Source organism: Typopeltis vanoorti, chromosome 2 (assembly GCF_054136105.1).
Source record: "Typopeltis vanoorti isolate ZY-2024b chromosome 2, IOZ_Tvanoo_1.0, whole genome shotgun sequence".
In the NCBI taxonomy this organism is placed as follows: domain Eukaryota; kingdom Metazoa; phylum Arthropoda; class Arachnida; order Uropygi; family Thelyphonidae; genus Typopeltis; species Typopeltis vanoorti.
Genome location: NC_143550.1, coordinates 134,836,852 through 134,860,732, shown reverse-complemented (window position 1 = coordinate 134,860,732; position 23,881 = coordinate 134,836,852). Strand labels below are relative to the sequence as shown.

The 23,881-nt window shown below is 36.4% G+C and overlaps 1 protein-coding gene across 1 annotated transcript in view; it reads right to left on the bottom strand.

Annotated features, from left to right (window-relative positions):
* Positions 1–23,881, bottom strand: part of LRP1 (LDL receptor protein 1) — a 1,646,373-nt gene that overhangs the window by 189,448 nt on the left and 1,433,044 nt on the right. Inside the window, exon 82 of the mRNA XM_090402369.1 lies at positions 21,899–22,060. Coding sequence (XP_090258495.1) covers positions 21,899–22,060 — 162 coding nt within the window. The remainder of the gene's footprint in view (positions 1–21,898; positions 22,061–23,881) is intronic.

Below are 23,881 nucleotides of genomic sequence, written 5' to 3'. Positions count from 1 at the left end.
AGGGCAATAGTGAATGCAGATGACATCAAAATTTTGCAGGATGATTTGGATAGATTGGAGGTCTGGGCTAAGGAGAATGAATGTCAATTTAATGTGGCAAAATGTAAGGTTATGCATTTTGGGGTGAAAAGATTGGCGGCAGTTTACTGCATTGGTGGAACCCTGCTCCAGGAAATTGATGAGGCACGAGATTTAGGAGTGTTGGTGGATAAGGAATTGAAATTTAGGGGACACATTGCAAAAGTGGCCAAATCAGCTCATCAAATCACTTGGTTGCTGAAGAATAGGTTGACAAGCAGAGACAAGCAGGTTATTGTTCCTCTGTATCGAGCCTTGATAAGACCCCATCTCGACTACTGTGCTCAGATTTGGTCACCTAGGTTTCTTCTTGATGGGGAGGAGGTGGAGAGGATCCAGAGGCGAGTGACCAAGATGATAGCAGGTCTGTGGAATGAACCATATGAGAACAGGTTGAGGATTTGTGGGTTGCAAAAATTGGTTGATAGGCGGAAGAGGGGAGATACGATTGAGACATTCAAATTACTGAAGGGTTTCTATAAAATTAATTCAGAAGATATTTTTGAGAACAGGGCTGGTTGTGGGAGGACTAGGGGACATCCATGGAAACTGAGCAAAAGTGTGGTTAGTAAAGGTGTTAGAGCTGGGTTCTTTACTTTTAGAGTAGTGAATGAGTGGAATGCGCTCCCTGAGTCTGTGGTGGATGCTGTGACAGTGAATGAGTTTAAGGCGAGGTATGAAAGATACTGTATGAATGCAAATAGTTGTGATGAATATGATTTGGGGCCTCCCTTGATGAGTCTAATGACTCCCTGGAGTTGCCCGTAATAATAGTAATAATAGTAATAAAGGATTAAACCAAGCATATAATTTCTTGGTTTTTTTAATTTATAGGAGAGGAAAGGTTAGCAAAACAAGTGTTCTTTGCCAGGATCGTAGGAAAAAGATCCAGAGGAAAACTAAGATCTAGGTGGACTGATAGACTGAAAAAGTTCTTTAGAAGAGAGAAATATAATATTTGATAATACTGAAGTCTTTACAGATAACAGATTAATATGGAGGAAAGATTGGTCAATTGGTAGAGCCTCTGCTACTAATGGCTCACGCAAACAGTTAACAAAGTTTGAGCATGATTAGTATTGGAAGGGGATCAATTCTTCAATGCTGTTGGCACACTCTCCCTCGATGAGTCTTTGGACTCCCTGGAGGTGTCACATAATAATAATAATAATAATAATAATAATAATAATAATAATAAAATAGCTGACAGGAAGTTGTAATGATGCAACTTTCTGATGTAGTACTTTTATAATATATGTATACTGTCCTGAGGATAAGTGTCTGGAAAATGATGCTGAGGATGTTCAATCATTGTGATTTTTTTGCTTTATTATCATTATCAGAAATTCATGGAGTCAGACAACTCCTCCAACTCCATGGGAAGTCCTACATCACACACCCACATCTCATCATACATGACTTGAATGTATTCACTGTTTCTACACCCACCCAGCCATGCAAAAAACCTACTCCTCATCCCCATAATCATCCCCTCCTTATACAGCTTTCATAGATAGTCTTTTGTTCTCCCTTGCCTCCACCCATTCTATGTAAAATATGATCCACATTAATCTGTAATAATCTCCTACCTACTGATATTTTGATTATGTTCCTCCACTTTTCCTTCTATCCATTAGACTTTTGCAATTGCATTCCCTCAAATCTGTCTTCATACTCAACATTGCAAAGACCAGAAACTACCTTAGTCAATTATTTCTGAACCCTTTGCAACATCTCTTCATCCTTTAAAAAACTGGTGACCAAATCTGTGCACAGTAATGAATATGCAGTCTGATCCAAGCCATATACAATGAAATCATAACATTCTTATAGAAAATATGTCAGTATTTTCTGCATCATTGCCATAATACGCTGTGCTGCCCTCAGAATTTTAACAGATCCCAAAACTCCCAAATCCCTCATCTCCTACATCATACACCTCCTCTAAAATAAAGAGGCAGAAGAGTGCTACACTGAACTGGTAGCCACATCAATTTACCTATTCACAGAGTCTATTTAAGTCCACTGCAAGGCTACACCATATGTTCTACTCCACATAGTTCTTCCCAATGTCCTATTATCTACAAACAACTGTATATCACCAATCAAGCCTTTCCAATATCATTTACATACAAATTAAACAGTCATGCCCTCAAAACAGACACTTGGGACATACCACTAATGACTTTTCTCTTTTGCAATATTGCACCCCCATACACAACTTGCTGATACCATCAGATAGCCAATCTCAAATCTAGTGCACTAATCTATTATCCAACCCCATCTGTTCCAGTTTAATTATCTACCAGCTTGTCATGTGGCAATCTATCCAAAGCTTCAGCAAAATCTAAATATACCACTGTGTATGCATCCCCTTTGTTCAATGAGTCTGTCACCATGTTATAGTATGTAGATTGCTAAAATACAATCTTCCTTTAGCAAACTCACTGTCCGTCAAAGAGAATATTGTTGTTGTTGTTGTGAATCCAATTCTGAAACCTGGTACTCACTAGCCTTTCTAATCACCTAAACCACAACTTCAGACAAAGAGATTGACCTGTGATTCAAAGCCTTAGTCTTATCACCCCCTTTATGTATTGGAACAATTTTATCCTCTTTCCACTCCTTGAACTTGAGCAAATCTAAGACTCATGTTAAAGAGGTAAGTTAAAGCTGTTATTAACTCCCTGGAATATTCTCTCAAGACACACAGTAATATACCATCAACTCCTGCAGTCTTACTGCCATCGAGTTTGCTCAATTCCTCACATTCTGCCTACTCACTCACCATCAGTGGCTCCTCCTCCCTTCTAACTGCTCTCAAGTTCTGTATGATGTCATTTTCACAAGGATAATGAAATACCTCCATGAATTTCTCAATTAACATCTCTGCTATATCCTCCTCAATGGTTATCATTCTAGAATTTTCTCCAACCAGTATCATCCTTCTATAATCATTCTTTCTTCTATTGGCCATGTATCAAAAATACTCCCTAGGATTTTTTTTTTGGTCTCATGAGCTAACTACTGCTCATACTGCACTTTTCTTTTGCTAGCCTTAGCAAGCAGGTTACTTCTCTTGCTTGCTCTTTGTACTTCTCATACAACTTGACTGTTATCACTACTCATCTTGTGCTACTTCCATAATGTCTTCTTCCAAATTGCATGCTTCACCTCTTCATTCATTCATAACACATGTACCTTATTTGAGCTCTTGTCCTTTGGAACGCATTCAGACATTGCCTCTGCTAGATAGTTCCTGAACAGGTCCCAAGCAGTAGTGATCTCCTTATCATCTAATTCTTCATTCTATGATATAGCTGCAAGCTGTCTCCTGAGGTTGTCATACTTATAGTTCCACATATATCTCTTTCTCACAGAAGTCCTCATATGACGGCTACCTTAGCAGTAACTGAAAAACTCGAGAAATTCATTCTTTTTAGACTAATGCTTACACATTTTCTTCTCACTGCTCTCCATCTTACCATGTCTATAGCAACACCCAACCAGATATTTCATTCTGTTCACCTCCACCTCACACCATACTGCTTCAAATCCATGTTCCTTTCATCTCCACCTTAGATGGGATTAATTTCTTTTCTACTATACAACACTTCTCTCTTTCTGACCTGTCTATCTTCATTGAAAACATTACATCCATCCATCTCTATTTCTGTCAGAATGTCATTCTCATCTAACCATGTCTCATTTATTCCAATAATTTTTGGGTGAATATACTCTATTGATGTTACAATTTCAAATACTTCTGGCATTGGCACACATACATTTCTGGTTCTATAACAAGCCTCACCGACCCCACTCCACAAATATGACTCTTCCAAGCTTCCCCCAGGGGAGGTGAGTTTGTAGGAGTCATATTTGAGTCATATCTGCAGAAGAGTCCTCTCCTCCTCCACAGATCTGTTTGTTTCTCCCACACACACACATATCTTGGTCATCCCAATCCTTTCATGTAAATGCACATCTGATCCTGTATCCATCATCCACTCTTCATACACAGTCTCCCACTTGACCTACCCCAGCTCCCTCATTTTCCTGTTTGTCTTGTGTTCTTTCTCTCTCATTCTCTTCATTTGTGCCACTCATCTCTTCATTCACAAGTTCTCCTACCCTACTTTCCTGCTCTTCCATGTCAACTCTACCAGCTTTTGCTTCCTCAGGTCTTCCATTCACTTCAGTCATTACTATCTTGCAGCAACAGTTTCTCCAGCTGAATCACACCAAATCCATTTTAAATGTAGCTCATGTCTTTTATACGGCTACATCACTACATCCATCCCTTAAATTCAACATCCCTTAAGTTATGTTCACACATTTATAAAAGGAATTCTTTTTCTTCACATAACTCTGCTAGCATCCCATTCATAATCACTTGCCATCACAACTCATCGTTATTGTACCCAGGCAACATGCTAACTACCTTTCCTACCACACTGTTATCTTTTATTCTCCTCAGTAACCACCTGATATCCATCCTTACATTATCCTTGTTGCCATCCAGATCATTTGTGCCTACTAGCATTTCCAACTCTTTTGCTTTTTGCTTGTTTCCTTCTCATATTTAGTATTGCAGTTGCTCTGTTCAATTTACCCTAGAAGCAAACCTGGGGCACTGTATCATTTAACCACACCTCTAATAATTAAATACCCATATATGACCACTTTCTAATCATTGGACACCTCTTTCACATTGCCATATTTTATTCCAACCTCCCTCTCTTTTCCATACATACTTGTTATTCTCATTTCACTCTGCAATCTTTTGTCTCATCTTCACTAACTCCACTTTTATATCCTGAACTACTTTCTTACTGTTCTTTGCTATTTCTACCAGATTGGTCACTCTTTCATTCTCGTTATCTATCCCACTTGCTATTTTAAGGTCTGTTGGCCTAGCTTCCGATATGCTACTTTACTGCTACTTAAAATCAGAGGGTATCTGAGGAAAGCAATATCAGATTGTGTCCCCATGGTCAGGAGGTCAAACAAGGCAGGCATTAGATGGATGAGCAGTAGTATCAAGCTTGAACTGCAAAAAAAGAAAATGTTATGGAGAATTTACAAGGAGAAAGGCGATGGACACCCATGAGCAGTACAAGGCTCAAGCTAGGAAGGTTACCAGCATAGTAAGAAAAGCTAAATCAGATTATGAGAAGACCTTAGCCAAAGAGATCAAGGGTAATCCCAAAGAGTTCTTCCGCTATGTGGCAAGTAAGAGGAAGAATGACTTCGGAAGGATAACCTTAGTGGGTGCTGATGGTATTGAGGTGACAAAATCAGATGTAATAGTCGAGTTACTGAGTGATCACTTCTCAAAAGTCTATCACCCAAGTGAGGATATCTCTATACCTATAGCAATACCTAATGTGAGAATTGAAGCTAAAGAATCAGAGGTATTAAATATATTGCAAAACTTAAATGCAAACACTGCGGTAGGCTTAGATGGAATATCAGCTCGGGTGTTGCGTGAATGTGCAAATGAATTGTCAACCCCTCTTACCTGGATATTTAATTTAAGTTTGAACTCTGGTATGGTCCCTAGGGAGTGGAAGTTAGGCAAAGTGGTTCCTTTGCATAAGGGTGGCTCCAAAACTGCGGTATTGAATTACAGACCAATCACCATCTCAGGAGTAGTGGTAAAAGTATTGGAAAAGTTGGTTAAAGACAAAATTCAAGAATGGGTGGATCAGGATATGATACTCTATAGAGGCCAACATGGTTTTGTTAAAGGTAGATCCTGCCTTAGCAATCTATTAACTATTCATAATAGAATAACATCTGAGTTGGACAAAGGAACTGGCTACACAGTGGTACTTCTGGATTTTGCTAAGGCTTTTGACAGGATACCCCATAGAACACTGTTACGCAAATTGGAGCAGATGGGAATGGATATTAAATTGGTGATATGGATAGGAGAATAGCTCAGGGAGAGATACCATAAGGTGGTGTATGGAGGAGCCGAGTCCAGAAATGAGGCAGGTGACCAGTGGTGTGTCTCAGGGCTCTGTGCTTGGGCCAATGTTGTTTAATTTGTATATAAATGATATAGGAAACGGCTTAAAGGGAGATATTCAGTTGTTTGCTGATGATGCAAAGTTGTGTAGTGCAATAAAAAATCAAGCTGATGTTGAAAGTTTGCAGGAGGATTTAAATAAGCTGGTAAAATGGGCAAAAGAAAATGGATGTCAGTTCAATGTGGAAAAGTGTAAAGTCATTCATTTTGGGATTAAAAGATTACCAGCTGTGTACTACATCGATGGAAAGGTACTCCAAGAGATTGATGAGGCTAGGGAGTTAGGGGTATTGGTAGATAGGGAGATGAAGTTCAGAGGACACATTGCTAAGGTGTCCAAGATTGCACATAGGATTACTTGGTTGTTGAGGAACACACTGACATCCAGAGATAAAGAGGTTATTATTCCCCTTTATAAAGCATTGATACTTCCACATTTGGATTACTGTGCTCAGGTCTGGTCACCTGGATTCCTTGGAGATGAGGAGGCTGTGGAGAGGGTTCAGAGAAGAGTGACCAAGTTGGTGAGTGATATAAAAAATGCTCCCTACATTGATAGATTGAGAGCTTGTGGATTGCAGAGATTGGTTGATAGGCGAAGAAGAGGGGATATGATAGAAACATTCAAATTACTAAAAGGTTTTTATAGGATTGATGCAGGGGAAATGTTTCAGCTGTGTGATAGTGATGGAAGAACAAGAGGTCATCTCTGGAAATTAAAGAAGAGTGTGGTTAACAAAGGTGTCAGAACAAGGTTTTTTGCCTGGAGGGTGGTGAATGAGTGGAATTCATTGCCTGACTTAGTTGTGAGCTCTTCGTCTGTAAATGAATTCAAGAAGAGATATGACAGATATTGTTTTGCTAGTTTGGGTCTCCTGCGATGAGTCTACTGACTCCATGGAGATACCCGTAATAATAATAATAATAATACAACCATCTCATTTATACTCTCTTTCACATTTCTTTCACTATTTTTATTCCCATAATTCTATTCACTACAACACTTTCAGTTTCATGGTTTTTGGCATTAACTTCCATTACTTCATTTTTTCCTTTTCTTTTTTTTTCTTGATGCACTTATTACAATTTTCTCTCTCTCCCTATGAGAATTTTTTTTTTTTTAAATATTCTTTCCTAAGAAAACTATTTTTACTTGATAGCAATTTCTTATATTTCCTCTTTTCTGTTCTGTTTCCCTTAGTTACCCTAGATTTTTAGATATTCCAATTTTCAGCTGTTTGCATTTGAAATTATTTGGAGGAGAAGTCAGTAATGAGGCAGGTTCTGAAAACATGCACAGAAAAACTTCTGGCCACCACTATAGCTTTTGGGTATATATGTAAGACAAAGTTATGTTCAAAACATAGCCACTTTTTAATTCTTTTTATAAACAATAGATTCTTCAACTCTTGCTAAATTTCACTTAATAAATTATGTTACTGTTTCTTATAAGGATACACAGACAGAGTAAATTAAATTATTTCACTTTCATTTTACACAAATTATGGAATCTACAACTGTGTTATAAATAACTATTTTAATTTCCTGATGTTTCAAACTTCATATTAAGGTTATATTAAGACCTGAGTATACACATATATATACAGAGACAAGCTAAATTACATTTCACACAGTATGCTGAAGAGACAATGATTTGATCAACAGTTATTCTACTTGCCTGATCTCTAGTGAAAAAAATAAAATTACAATAAATAAATGACATAAAATAAATGAACTACATAGAGGCTATAATTCTATTTAAGACAACATCAGAGAAACATTCTTTCATATAGATAGTTTTGTTACAGTAAAAATGATGATCCAATTTAATATGAAAATTGTTATATTAGATTTAGGATCCTGGATTACCTATGGTCCTATTTATAATAAACTCTTAGGGAGAAAGGTTAAGTGGGTAGAATATGTGCCTTCCATATTCTTGGGATTTTTAGACCATCATTATTGTTAAGATCAGGGTGATTGATAAGAATCTCACAGGCCTCCTTAAATTTACGTTCATACCATGTTTTGGCGTGATGTAAGCAACAGGTGCTTTTCCAGTCAATTCTATGTAAAGTGTTCAGGGCATGATCAGAAAGGCCAGCTTGACCATAGTTATTATATTTAATGTGCCATTTATGTTCCTTTTTTCTGATAGGAATTGTGCATCCTGTTTCCTCTATATAGGGAAAATTACAGCTGTAATGAATACGGTATACTCCAGGGTGGGCAAGCAGAAGGAGTGGATCCTTGGACAATTTGAGTAAATTCTTTAATTTTGCAGGAGATTTAAAGGTAGCGTTAAGGTTGTATTTTTGTAGTAGTCTGTTTATTTTGTCTGATATCCCTTTAATGTATGGAATGGTTGCAGTTTTATTGTAGTCTAGTTTATTTTTGTTTTTAAGTGAGGTCTTGTACAGACTTTTGTTGTTAGTATTTTGGCTGTAACCATTTAAAGAGCAAATCTTCAAAGCCCTGTTTTTTAGTGTATTAATGACCCCTAGTTTTTGTACTGGGTGGTGGAAGGAGTTTATGTATATATATTGGCCAGTATGTGTCGGCTTCCGGTAAACAGTGAAGGAAAGACTACCAGAAGGAAGATGTTGACAAGTGTACCTAAAAACAGAAGCGTGTTCTGCTTTTCAATCTCAATTGTGAATTGTATGCATTGTTGTTTGTTTAGGTGGCTGAGGAAAGTGTCTAATGTCTGGCGGCCAGATAGCAAAAACATTATCAACGTATTTAAGTCAGACTTTGGTTTTCACCCTTTCACTCTATCACCCCATGGCTGTGCCTTCTTTTTGTAGGTAGAAAGTATTTTGCCACACAAAAGAGCCAGAACGTAGTACATGCGCAAAGAGCGCTGTGATATCAGGAAGGAATCTGTCCTGTAACAGATGGATTGTATCTTTGATTAGGACATTTTTGAAGAGGGCAGAGACGTCAAAGCTGACTAATAAATCATCTTTTTCCAGTGTGATGTCTTTGATTTTGTTTACAAAGTGTTGTGTGTTTTTAATATAGGAGGAGGAAGGGCCTTGAGTGTTGATGCTAATTTCTTGGTTAGGTGATAATTGGAGCTGTCTATACCTTTGACTATCAAAGATGAAGACCTTAATATGAAGGTCGAAATGTCGGTAAATTAAAATAATTATTTATAACATGGTTGTAGATTCCATAATTTGTGAAAAATGAATGCTTATCACCATGTAACACTAAAGGAAAGGATAAATTATTTCACTTATCTACATGTTGAAATCAAAACTACAATTAGAAGACCAACATAGCATGATATTTTATCCTAACATAATTTTTTTTAAATTAATGAATTTTTTTATATATATATATAAATAAATAATAAACAAAATCAGCTAACGCCTATGTTGTTCCCGTATAGGAAGTAGGCGGGGCCGTTTACCCTATCTGACTTTTTGGAGACTGAGTGGGCAGTTCAATCTCCACTGGTAGCCAATCAGAGAGATAGCTGGCCCAAGGCTATCACTGATTCATCGGTACTCAGTGAAGAAGGCGGCAAGCTAGTGCCGCCATCTCGTGGTCCCTAACCCTAACACTCGTATTTAATGTCTGAAAATAGTGTGGGTTCTACGGTCGATTTTCTTGAGTTTACGGGACAAAAAACACGAGTTTCCAGGAGAAAAAACCCGCTAGCCCGTGCCAAAGATTGACTAGCTTGGGAACCGGCCGAAAAAAAAGCTTAGAAAAATTTCCTCTAGTCAGCGACTAGATTTGAATCACCAAATCATTTCTTCGTGCGGTCAAGCGCTGTAGAGTGCAAACGCCACTTCTACTGAGCTACACAGGATATCTCTCTCTCTCTCTATATATATATATATATATATATAATTATAAAAATATACACTGGACTTTTGTAAGAATTAAGCATGAAACTTTATGAAGCCAGATATGAATTAAGAAAGTTAAACACTGTAAAACTAGCTACACAAAGGCCATTGGAAGACTTTGGTAAGAACATAGAAAATAAAATCAAAAAGGTGGTAAGATATTCTGGAGGTTGTTGAAAAAGCTCAGATGTGGAGGAAAGAGTGCTGTAAAAGGAATTAGAGATGATAAAGGTGACATGAAAACTGGAGAAAAAAGATATCTTTGATGTATGGAGTAATTACTTTGAAAAATTGATAAAGGAAACAATCAGTGACAGTGCAGTGGTAAAAAACACTCAACAGCATGCAATCAGGAATATATTTAGGCAAAATAGAGGCTGTCAGAATTAGATTTCCACTTTATGACAAATAGTGGAAAAATCATGGGAATATAACAAAGATCTGTATTTAAGTTTTGTGGATCTGGAAAAGGTGGCAAGAGAAAGGCTATTCAAAATGTTCAGTTGTGTGGTGTCAATGGGGAATTATATCAAGCAATACTTAGTCTTTATTTGAATTGTAAGTTAGCAGTTAGAATTGAAGTACAGGAAGATAGTTAATATAAAATCTGGTGTCAGACAAGGATGTACATTATCCTCTCTGTTATTCATTATCTATGGGTCACATTATGAAGGAAAGTGGTATTAAACGTGATATCAAAATTAGAGATGTTAATCTTAGCTCTTAACTTTACACAGATTATGTTATACTTCTAAATAAATCTGCTAAAAGTCTGCAAGATTCCCTGACTAAATTGAATAACTGTTGTAATATATATGGTATGAAGATCAGCAATAACAAGACAAAGACAATGGAAACAGGCAGAAGCATTGAAAATATTGTGAATAGAGAACCTATAGAACAAGTAAAACATTTCAGCTACTTAGGCACAATTTTTAGTGATGGATGGTAATTTAAATATGGAAATAGACAACACAATCAACAAAGCTGGTATTGCAGGAAGTCAGCCGAATAAATTTATATGGAATAAGAGAGAAATTAGTCAAAAACTAAATTAACTGTATACAAGGCAGTGTTCAAACCAATAATTATTATTATTACCTAAAACCTTGAAGGAGTGCAAAAGACTCATCGAGGGAGGGCACCTACTCTACAACTCACTATCTCCACCAACAAACCACAACTACACCAATGCCATCTAAATCCCACCATCACAACTAGTATTTTCACAGACAATTACAAACATCCATGTCCATGGTGGGATTTGAACCCACAGCCTTTTCGCTAGAGAGCGGATACATTAACCACTCGGCCAAACAGGCGGTGGATCTGAGATCTGAGAGCTGGGTTAGAAATAAAACACTTGACCAAAGACTAGAGAATACATATATGAGAGTCCTGAGAAAGATTAGAAGCATGAACAGATGGCATCAATGGCAATATTACATTTAAAATGAGGATAACAGGAAAGATCTTAACATTGTTAGCATCCAGGAATGCAGAGTTAATCTCAGATAGTATGGTCACTTGTGTAATCACAGAATGGGAGAGGAAAGGTTAGCAAAACAAGTGTTCTCTGCCAAGTTGGCAGGAAAAATTCCCAGAGGAAGACCAAGGTATAGGTGGATTGATACAGTAAAAAGTGCCTTAGAAGACAGAAATATAAGATCTGATAATGCTGGAGAAAAAGCAGAAGAAAACCAACTGCCTTTCTGCTTAGCCTTTATTGATTATGAAAAAGTATTTGATTCCATAAAAACTAATGCAATAATCAGAGCACCCAAGAATCAGGGAGTTCCTGAAAAATATATGAACCTCCTCAGGAAATATACCACACTGTAACAGCAACAATCCAACTTCACACAAGCAGCAATAAAATATTAATTGAAAAAGGTGTCTGACAAGGAGACTCTCTATCACCCAAAATGTTTACAGCAGTCCTTCAAGAAATATTTAATAATATAAACTGGATAAACCTTGGTATAAAAATTAATAACAGAAACTTAACACACCTAAGATATGCAGATGACATCTTAATTTTTGCAAACACTCCAGAAGACATTAATATAATGATAAAGACCTATATCATGAAAGCAGAAATCAGAAATCTAAAAATGAACAGAGAAAAAACTAAAATCATGTTTAATCATTTTGTAACACCAAAAAAACATAATAACAGAAACCAATTTATTGGAAAGAGTCTCTTCATACACAGCATAAGTCATCTCATTGATTTAAGATGTGGACACCAAAAGGAAATAAATAGGAGAGTTCAACTTGCTTGGGGTGCATTCAGAAAACTGAAAAGCATTTTTCAAAACGATGATGTCCCACTCTGTTTAAAAAGGAAGACATATAACCAGTGTATACTTTCAGTCATCATATATGGTTTCTTTCAGGCAGTATACTTTCAGTCATCACATATGGTTGTGAAAATTGGTTGCTAACAAAAGCACTGGCAAATAAACTAACAACAATGTAAAAAAAATAGAGAGGTTGATATTAGGCATCACATTAAAAGATAAAAAGCAAAACATCTGGATAACAACCCAGACTCACATCACTGACATCATTCTTCACTGCAAGTGACTAACACGGAAATGGGCTGGACATCTATCCAGGAAAGAAGATGAGTGATGGACCACTATACTAAAAAACTGGATGCCAGAAAAAGGGAAACGAGGCTGAGGATGTCCTAAAAGAAGGTGGAGTGATGAACTGTCAAAATTTGTTGGGAAAAATTGGTGAACCATTGCCAAGAACAGAGAAAGGTGGAAAGAACTGTACCAGATAGACATAATAGAGGTGACTGAAACAAAAAGGACAAAAACTGGTGAGATCTTTCTGAGCAATAAATACAAAATTTTACATTCAGGAAATGACAATAAAGGAAAAGAAGGAGTAGCCATAGTATTCAACACTAAATATGAGGCTAATCTTCTTGAATGGCAGGCAGTCTCAAGTAGAGCGCTGTGGGAAAAAATATGAGAATGGGGAACTGGACAATGAGACTTATTTGTGCCTATGGTCCCACAATAGGTTCTACTAAGGTAGAAGTGGAGGAAATTTTTTGAGGCTTTAGAGAAATCAACTGGCACAATGAAAAAGGAAAAGTTGGTCCTTGTTGGGGATCTAAACAGCAGAGTAGGAAATGATTGTCAGACGTACAAAAATATTTTGGGAAAATTTGGAGAAAAGAGCAAAGCAAATAATAATGGCAAATACCTGTTGGATTTCTGCCCAGGACATAGACTGGTTATTACTATCACCATGTTCCAACATAAAAATATGCAAAAATTCACATGGAGAGAAGAGGCAAGGAATAAGAAAAGTCTCATTGACTATGTTATTGTCGATAGTGATGTTGTCTCCCTGGTGCAGGACACCAGAGTGTACAGAGGATTTGAAATTGGAAGTGATCACTATTTAGTCTTGAGCAGGATAAAATTCAATTTCACATTGAAAAGAATAACATGTAAGAAAGTTTTAAAGCGAATAAAAGTTGAGCAGCTCTCAGATGTGATCTGTAGATAGACTAAAATACACAAAGATTATTGAAAAAAAAAAAATGAAACAGTTTGAGAACAGGAAACAAACCTTGGAGATTCAGTGGCAAGCCTTGAAGAAAATACTGAATGATTAAGCCAGAGAGGGATGTGGTGAGGTTATCTGCAAGGATAGCAAAATCAGAACTCCATGGTGGACACAGGAAGTTAAAGAGGCAGTGAAGGAAAAGAAGAAAGCATATCAAAAGTTCCTAGCAAACAAGTAAGCTTGTGCTCTTAGAGAATACAGAGAAAAATGTAAGAAAGCTAAACACTGTGTAAAATTATTAGCTAAACAAATGTCATGAGACTTTGTCATGAGATATACAAAAGACTTTGGTAAGAACATAGAAAATAAATATCAAGAAGGTGGCAAGATATTCTGGAGGTTGTTGAAGAAGCTCAGAAATGGGGGAAAAGAGTGTTGTAAAAGGAATCAGAGATGATAAAGGTGACATGAAAACCAGAGAAAAAGATATCCTTGAAGTATGGAGTAATTACTTTGAAAAATTGCTAAATCAAACAAGCAGTGATAGCACAGTGGTAAAAAACACTCAAAAGGCATAGAGTCAGGAATACATATCCACACTAGAAGTACAAAAAGTCATCAAAGGCTTAAAATGTGGAAAGGCAGCAGGAATAGATGATATTCGACCAGAAATTACTGATGTAAGGAGGTATAAAAGTCTTACAGTAGCTGTACTGCATAGTTCAGAAGGCTTGGATAGAGGGAAAAATTCCAAATAATTGGAGCAGAGCTCTCATAGTACCCATATATAAAAAGGGATATAAAACTGAATGCGAGAATTACAGAGATATTTCCCTACTGAGTGTTCCTGGTAAGATTTATACAAGTATACTCGAGAAACGGATGTGAAGAATTGTGGAAGAAAAGCTTGGCGAAGAACAAGCTGGTTTCAGGCCAAATAGAGGCTCTCAGGATCAGATCTTCACTTTGCGACAAATAGTGGAGAAATCATGGGAATTTAACAAAGATCTGTATTTAAGTTTTGTCGATTTGGAAAAGGCATATGAAAAGGTGCCAAGACAGAAGCTATTCAATACACTACAGTTGTATGGAATCGATGAGGCATTATATCAAGCAATACTTAGTCTTTATTTGAATTGTAAGTCAGCAGTAAGAATTGAAGGAAGTACAGGAAGATGGTTTAATGTTCAATCTGGTGTCAGACAATGATGTACATTATCCCCTCTGTTATTCATTATCTATATGGTTCACATTATGAAGGAAAATGGTATTAAACCTGATATCAAAATTGGAGATGTTAATGTCAGCTCTTTGCTTTATGTGGACGATGTTATACTTCTAAATAAATCTGATACAAGTCTGCAAGATTCCCTGAGTAAATTGAATAATTGTTGTAATCAGTGATTCTGCTTATTTTCATTATCTTTGACAAAGATAATGAAAATAAGCAGAATCACTGAAAATGTCAACTGCGTTGTGAATGGAGAACCGGTTTAATGAAACAAGTAACACATTTCAGCTACTTAGGCATGATTTTTAGTGATGATGATAAATTAAATATGGAAATAGACAACAGAATTAATAAAGCTAGTATGGTAGGTAGTGAACTGAATAAATTCATATGGAATAAGAGAGAAATTAGTCGGAACACTAAATTAGCTGTATACAAGACAGTGTTCAAACCAGTTTTAACTTATGGATCTGAGAGCAGGATAAGATGTAAAACACTTGACCAAAGACTAGAGACTGCAGATATGAGAGACCTGAGAAAGATTAGGGGCACGAACAGATGGAATCAATGGCAATATCATATTAAAAACAATGATATTAGGAAAGAACTTGTCATTGTCAGCATCCAGGAAAGTGTTACTAGAGCTAATCTCTATTGGTATGGTCACTTAAACAGAATAAGGGAGGAAAGATTAGCAAAGCAAGTTTTGCTAATCTTTTTGTTCTATGCCAGGTTGGCAGGAAAAAGACCCAGAGTAAGACCAAGATATACGTGGATTGATACGGTAAAAAGTGCCTCAGCCGATAGAAATATAAGATCTGATAATGTTGGAGTCTTGACAAGTAACAGACTGATTTGGAGGAAAATTGTATATAGGAAGTTAGTAATGATGTAATTATTTCATGTAGTATCATAACCTGTACACCCCTTGAGGGTACATAGAAGGAATTCGATGATGATAATGAATTTCTTGGAAAGAGTCTCTTCATATACATACTTAGGTCATCTCATGGATCTAAGCTGTGAACTCCAAAAGGAAATAAATAGGAGAGTTCAACTTGCTTGGGGTGCATTCAGAAAATTGAAAAGCATTTTTCAAAACAATGATGTCCCACTCTGTTTAAAAAGGAAGACATTTAACCAGCGTACACTTCCAGTCATCATACATGGTTGTGAAACTTGGTCGCCAACAAAAGCACTGGCAAATAAACTAACAACATCTCAAAGAAAAATGAAAAGGTTGATGCCAGGCACCACATTAAAAGATAAGAAGCCAGACTCACATCACTGACATCATTCTTCATCGTAAGCGACTAACATGGAAATGGGCTGGACATCTATCCAGGAGAGAAGATGAGTGATGGACCACTATGCTAAATGTATAGTGGTCCATCAATGGACCACTATACTATACTTTTTCTGGATGCCAAAAAAAGGGAAACAAGGCTGAGGATGTCCTAAAAGAAGGTGGAGTGATAAATTGTCAAAATTTGTTGGGAAAAATTGGTCAAACATTGACAAGAACAGAGAAAGTTGGAAAGAACTGTACCAGATCGACATAATAGAAGTGACTGAAACAAAACAGACAAATACTGGTGAGATCTCTCTGAGCAATAAATACAAAATGTTATATTCAGGCACTGACAATCAAGGAAAAGATGGAGTAGCCATAGTATTCAACACTAAATACTAGGCTAATCTTCTTGAGTGGCAAGCAGTCTCAAGTAGAGTGATGCAGGCAAAAATATGAGAATGGGGAACTGGACAATGAGACTTATTTGTGCCTATGGTCCCACAATAGGTTCTACTAAGGGAAATGGAGGAATTTTTTGAGGCTTTAGAGAAATCAACTGGCACAATGAAAAAGGAAAAGTTGGTCCTTGTTGGGGATCTAAACAGCAGAGTAGGAAATGATTGTCAGACGTACAAAAATATTTTGGGAAAATTTGGAGAAAAGAGCAAAGCAAATAATAATGGCAAATACCTGTTGGATTTCTGCCCAGGACATAGACTGGTTATTACTATCACCATGTTCCAACATAAAAATATGCAAAAATTCACATGGAGAGAAGAGGCAAGGAATAAGAAAAGTCTCATTGACTATGTTATTGTCGATAGTGATGTTGTCTCCCTGGTGCAGGACACCAGAGTGTACAGAGGATTTGAAATTGGAAGTGATCACTATTTAGTCTTGAGCAGAATAAAATTGAATTTCATATTGAAAAGAATAAAATGTAAGAAAGTTTTAAAGCGAATAAAAGTTGAGCAGCTTCCAGATGTGATATGTAGACTAAAATACACAAAGATTATTGAAAAAAAAAAAAAAACAGTTTGAGAACAGGAACCAAACCTTGGAGATTCAGTGGCAAGCGTTGAAGAAAATGCTGATTGATTCAGCCAGAGAGGCATGTGGTGAGGTTGTCTGCAAGGATAGAAAAATCAAATTCCATGGCAGACACAGAAAGTTAAAGAGGCAGTGATGGAAAAGAAGAAAGTATATCAAAAGTTACTGGCAAATAAGTAAGCTTGTGCTCTTAGAATACAGAGAGAAATGTAAGAAAGTTAAGCACTGTCTAAATTAGCTAAACAAAAGTCATTTGAAGACTTTGGTATGAACATAGAAAATAAATATCAAGAAGGTGGCAAGATATTCTGGAGGTTGTTGAAGAAGCTAAGAAATGGAGGAAAGAGTGTTGTAAAAGGAATTAGAGATGATAAAGGTGACATGAAAACCAGAGAAAAAGATATCCTTGAAGCATGGAGTAATTACTTTGAAAAATTGCTAAATCAAACAAGCAGTGATAGCACAGTGGTAAAAAACACTCAACGGGCATACAGTCAGGAACACATATCCATACTTGAAGTAGAAAAGCCCATCAAAGGCTTGAAATGTGAAAAGGCGGCAGGAATAGATGACATTCCACTAGAAATGCTGATGTATGGAGGTATAAAAGTCTTACAGTGGCTGCAATGCATAGTTCAGAAGGCTTGGACAGCGGGACGAATTCCAAACAATTGGAGTAGAGCTCTCATAGTATCCATATATAAAAAGGGAAATAAAACTGAATGTGAGAATTTCAGAGGTATTTCCCTATAAAGTGTTCCTGGTAAGATTTATGCAAGTATACTCGAGAAACGGTTGAGAAGAATTGTGGAAGAAAAGCTTGGTAAAGAACAAACTTGGTAAAGAGCAAGCTGGTTTCGGGCCAAATAGAGGCTGTCAGGATCAGATCTTCACTTTACGACAAATAGTGGAGCAATCATGGGAATATATCAAAGATCTGTAATTTAAGTTTTGTCAATTTGGAAAAGGCATATGAAAAGGTGCCAAGTGAGAAGCTATTCAATACGCTACAGTCGTATGGTGTCGATGGGACATTATATCAAACAATACTTTGTCTTTATTTGTATTGTAAGCCAGCAGTAAGAACTGAAGGAAGTACAAGAAGGTGGTTTAATGTTAAATCTGGTGTCAGACAAGGATGTACATTATCCCCTCTGTTACTCATTATCTATATGGATCACATTATGAAGGAAAGTGGTATTAAACTTGATATCAAAATTAGAGATGCTAATGTCAGCTCTTTGCTTTATGCGGATGATGTTATATTTCTAAATAAATCTGACAGAAGTCTGCAAGATTCCCTGATTAAATCGAATAACTGTTGTAAAAGATATGGTATGAAGGTCAGCAATAACAAGACAAAGACAATGAAAATAGGCAGAATCATTGAAATGTCAACTGCATTGTGAATGGAGAACCTGCGAAACAAGTAAAACATTTCAGCTACTTAGGCATGAATTTTAGTGAAGATGATAAATTAAATATGGAAATAGACAACAGAATCAATAAAGCTAGTATGGTAGGTAGTCAACTGAATAAATTCTTATGGAATAAGAGAGAAATTAGTCGGAACACTAAATTAGCTGTATACAAGACAGTGTTCAAACTCGTTTTAACTTATGGATCTGAGAGCTGGGTTAGAAGTAAAGCACTTGACCAAAGACTAGAGACTGCAGATATGAGAGACCTGAGAAAGATTAAGGGCATGAACAGGTGGAATCAATGGCTATATCATATTAAAAACAATGATATTAGGAAAGAACTTGACATTGTCAGCATCCAGGAATGTGTTACCAGAGCTAATCTCAGGTGGTATGGTCACTTAAACAGAATAAAGGAGGAAAGATTAGCAAAACAAGTTTTGCTAATCTTTTTGTTCTCTGCCAGGTTGGCTGGAAAAAGACCCAGAGGAAGACCAAAATATAGGTGGATTGATACAGTAAAAAGTGCCTTAGATGATAAAAATATAAGCTATGATAATGTTGGAGTCTTGACAAGTAACAGACTGATTTGGAGGAAAATTGCATTTTTCATGTAGTATCATATCCTGTACACCCATTGAGGGTAAATGGCAGGAATTCGATGATAATGATGAATTTCTTGGAAAGAGTCTCTTCATATACATACTTCGGTCATTTCATTGATCTAAGCTGTGAACTCCAAAAGGAAATAAATAGGAGAGTTCAACTTGCTTGGGGTGCATTCAGAAAATTGAAAAGCATTTTTCAAAACAATGATGTCCCACTCTGTTTAAAAAGGAAGACATTCAACCAGCATATACTTCCAGTCATCACATATGGTTGTGAAACTTGATCGCTAACAAAAGCACTGGCAAATAAACTAACAACAGCTCAAAGAAAAATGGAGAGGTAGATGCTAGGCATCACAATAAAAGATAAGAAGCAAAACATCTGGATAAAAAGCCAGACTAATGTAAAATTTTAATCTCTCTTTTATGTTTTTCGTATTGTACTCTTAATTCTTAATTGCACTTATGTTTGTGCCCTAGTAAAATCCTTCTATAGTAAAACTTTATTTCTCTTAATTTCAATATTTTCTCTTGGCCGATCTTTACCTATAAGAATGATGCTAGTGGTTTGTAGGACAAAGGGAATACTAATGGTCAATGCTAATTCCTTTGTCTCAACACTGGTTCTAATTCCTTTTTCGGATTAAGGGAAAATTTATTTTTTAATGCACCACCTTGAATCCTAGATTAACAAAGAGTGTGGAATCAAGGAACCAGAACACAGTTTAGCATACAATCTTATTATTACTATAAATTACTTTTGCAGTCGTAGCCTCTCTATAAATCAATCTCCCGCTGTGGTCCGTATTTTATAAGCAAGTGCAACAGAGAAGAAAATCAGGCAAGTCATCATTATTGCTCATGAATGCATGTCATGAACTTGCATTGCTGATTAAATAATCTGCAATTGCTAATGAATGAGCACTAATTTCTCAGATTCTCTATATCTATCTTAGCATGTATGACAAAGAGCTTCATTTATGATTTACGACTTATACTTGAAAGATTACATTTATTCATCAATATTAAAGGCATTTGTTAACTGAATTACTAATGTAGCTCCACGTGCTCTCATACAATTTCTCTCACAAAATTCTTATAACTTATTCATTCATTAAAAGACACAATCCCTAGGCTCCACGTGCTCTTGTATGATTTCTTTCACAAAATACTCATAATATACTCTATTATTAAAAGAAATAATCTCTAGAGTCCTTCCTAAATTTTACAGATATCCTTTTTGTACACATTTAAAGTATATGTCCTGACGAGATATGTAAGGTGGCCAAATAGTTTCCCCAGAAATTGGTAACGTACTAGACTGTACATTACCAATTTCTGGGGAAACTATTTGGCCACCTTACATATCTCGTCAGGACATATACTTTCGACTCCATGTTCCTTCTGCTTTTTCTGAGGCATTCTTCAAGGGTTCGATCAGCACATACTTCTGCCTCTGAAAATAAGTAGACGTTTTTCTTTGGTGAACTGGCTCAACATTATAACGAAATCTCCATAAGCATCGGTGAATATCTTCTGTTGGGCTGGTCGCTGATTGGTAAAATTTTTGGGAAATCCACGGCAAAGTTCCTCGGTCATTATCTCGAATCCGCAGAGAATAAGGGGATGCCACGAGGAGGCTCCACATACCACAGCAAGACCGCACGAGACCCGGAGCATAACAAGCCTAAGAGTAAGAGAGAGCTTTCTGGCACTGCATGACTTTTTAAATTGCGCGCCACACGTTGACACTACGTCATCGATTTCTCCTCCCATTTTCCAGCGTCACTTCACGTCACCCAGTACTGAGCACCTCACACAGAATCCTTAGCGTGATTTTCGGAATGCATGAGTGGGGGGACTACTTGCTTACGAAAAGGGTGCATCTGTACCCTTTGTAGCTCGTTTCTATTCCGGCCACTTTTATTTAATCGGATTATCTCTTTCTCCCAGCAATTTATAAGTACTTACCCTTAAGCAGTAAGATTTAAGCAATTTAGCAATTCATAATACTTTACATTATAACCAAAATAAATGAAAGATTCTCAGTTTAGTAATAGTTTTGTAATTTACAAGAGTTTAGTATATTCTGATATATCAATAATTGAATCAAAATGTAACCCCATGTTAAGTCTGAAGGAAACATAAATTAATCCTATTTTAGTTTCATTCAGAACTTAACACTCACATCACTGACATCATTCTTCACCATAAGCGACTAAAATGGAAATGGGCTGGAAAACTATCCAGGAGAAAAGATGAGCAATGGACCACTATACTGACAGTTCATCACTCCACCTTCTTTTAGGCCTAGGACGTCCTAAAAGAAGATGGAGTGATGAACTGTCAAAATTTGTTGGGGAAAAATTAGTCAACCATTGCCAAGAACAGAGAAAGGTGGAAAGAACTGGAGGAGGAGGCCTTCGTCCAGCAGTGGACAGAAAAGAAGAAGAAGAAAGAATGTTGGAGTCTTGACAGGAAACAGATTGATTTGGAGGAAAATTGTAGATAGGAAGTTAGTAATGATGCAAGTTTTTCATGTAGTACTATCATATACTGTACACCCCTAGAGGGTACCTGGCAGGAATTTGATGATGATGATGACATAAATTATAAGCATGGATTTTTTACACTGTTTAACATGTGTTAAAACAGTTTTATGCCAATTTTTGGAATTAATTTCTCCCCTAATTTGAATAAAGCACTTCAATACAGAAAAAGTACAGCAAGTCATTATGATATGCAATTACTATAAACTGCTCTGATAAATCTTTATTATGCTTACCTCAAAGAAGTACAATGCTGACATCGTTGGCCTGTAAATTCAGGTGAACATGTACAGTGCCGGACTCCATATTCAATTCGGCAAGTGCCACCATTCTTACAATATTCATCACAAATTGGAGTTGGAGTTTCACATCGCTCACCTGTCCATTGAGGTGGACAACTGAAAAAAAATTTATACTGCTTGTGCAAAAGCATAAAATGAATAAATATGTTAAGTTGAAAACAGCTGATACTTATCAATTTTGAAGGCACTGCAGATGACACTAATGTATTATAGTTTCTATCACCTATCATGTGCCTGACTGATGAGTGAGAGTGCACACACACACACAAAATCTCTGCACTACGAAACCTAACGGCATGACTGGATTGCCATGTGAGTAACCAGCTACTGGGATATATTTAATTTTTAAACTAAAACTTTCATTTACAGTTTACAAAATCCTTTTACATCCATTTACCATGGTAACTTTAATCAAAAATATTTATAGTCAGGGTCAATGAATATTCTCAACTACTTGCAAGTGGTGAGTAGATTTTTCCAGCTGGCAAGTAGCTGCAGATTACACAAAACATAATAACTTTTATTTAATAAAAATCAACTTTTTAAACAAAATCTTTTTTAATTTTAAGAAACCAAAAATGCAACATGAGTAATCACTTTATGGAATTCCTCAATTTATTTGGACATTAAAAAAAATGGAGGGGGGGGGGGGAATACATTTTTTGCATGCTGAGTAAGGATTTGTATAATTTGTTGAGTCTTGCTTACAGCCAACTATACTCAAGGTGGTAACAACTTATAATTCATATAACTGTTAATAATAATAATAATTGTTTCAATTCCAAACAATAACTGTTTCATGATTACCTGATAAAAAAAAAAATCTTTGTGCACAAAAAATACACCTTCAGCTAAGTGCAATTAGGCAAAAAAGAAAAAAAAAAAATTCTGAGGTTACTTTTTCCAGATAGAATATTTTATATGAATACATAAATACTATACTTAATTTTACTTTTACAGGTTGCCTTTTATTACCTGATGCTGCCTTCATATCCACTCACAGGTTGTCATCCAATTTTTTCCCCCTCAAGACTTGTAGCATTCCTTCTCTCTAGGTTATTAGAGATTTCTCACATTTTCTTCTCTCTGAGGAGGCCAATCCAATACTATTTTTTGGCCATCTTGTATCCAGCATCCTGCTGATGTAACTGTACCATCACAAAATCTTCACTCCAATCTTTCTACTACCACAGAATCTAGCTGGTGTATCTGTCTTCTGATCACTTCATTTTGAATTTGTCTATTTATCAGAAGATGCCCCTCTCGCTTCACTTATGTGATAATCCACATCTTTTTGATAAGTGCCAGTATGTAATATTGTCTGCAGATATTTAAAGGATTTTGACCACTATTCCTAGTATATCTGAGTCATACTCCATCTCCTCCTATTACTATGACAATGACGGAAGGATCAGTCATTGTCATAGTAATAATGGATGTCAATTGACTCTACAGAAAGTCAATTGACCTTTGCATGTCAACTGACTTTCTGTAGAGCATCATCTAACTGCATTTCAGTTACCTACCATGTCGGTAATAACCGAACATGGTAGGATAAACAACAGATTACTGTATTCTGTTTCCACAATGCTAATTTTAAGTCCTCCTAATTTATATACCTGTATTAATGTTTTAGTCACATAATGTGCCATCTTGTCCTGGGCTATTATCACCTGGTCCTTAGCAAAATGTAAAGAATGTATCACTTATATCCCCTCCACCCCCACAAAACTGCAACACTTATCCCTTGACAAGATGCATCCCAGTCTCTGAATAAATTCTAAAAAAAAAAAAAAGGTGGAGATATTCCACATTCCTACCTTAGCCCTTTTGTTGTTCTGAATTCTTCTGCCATTGTCTGGCTTTAACTGTTGCCTAGGCTGTATCACAGATCTTTATCAGCTGGACCATCATTGA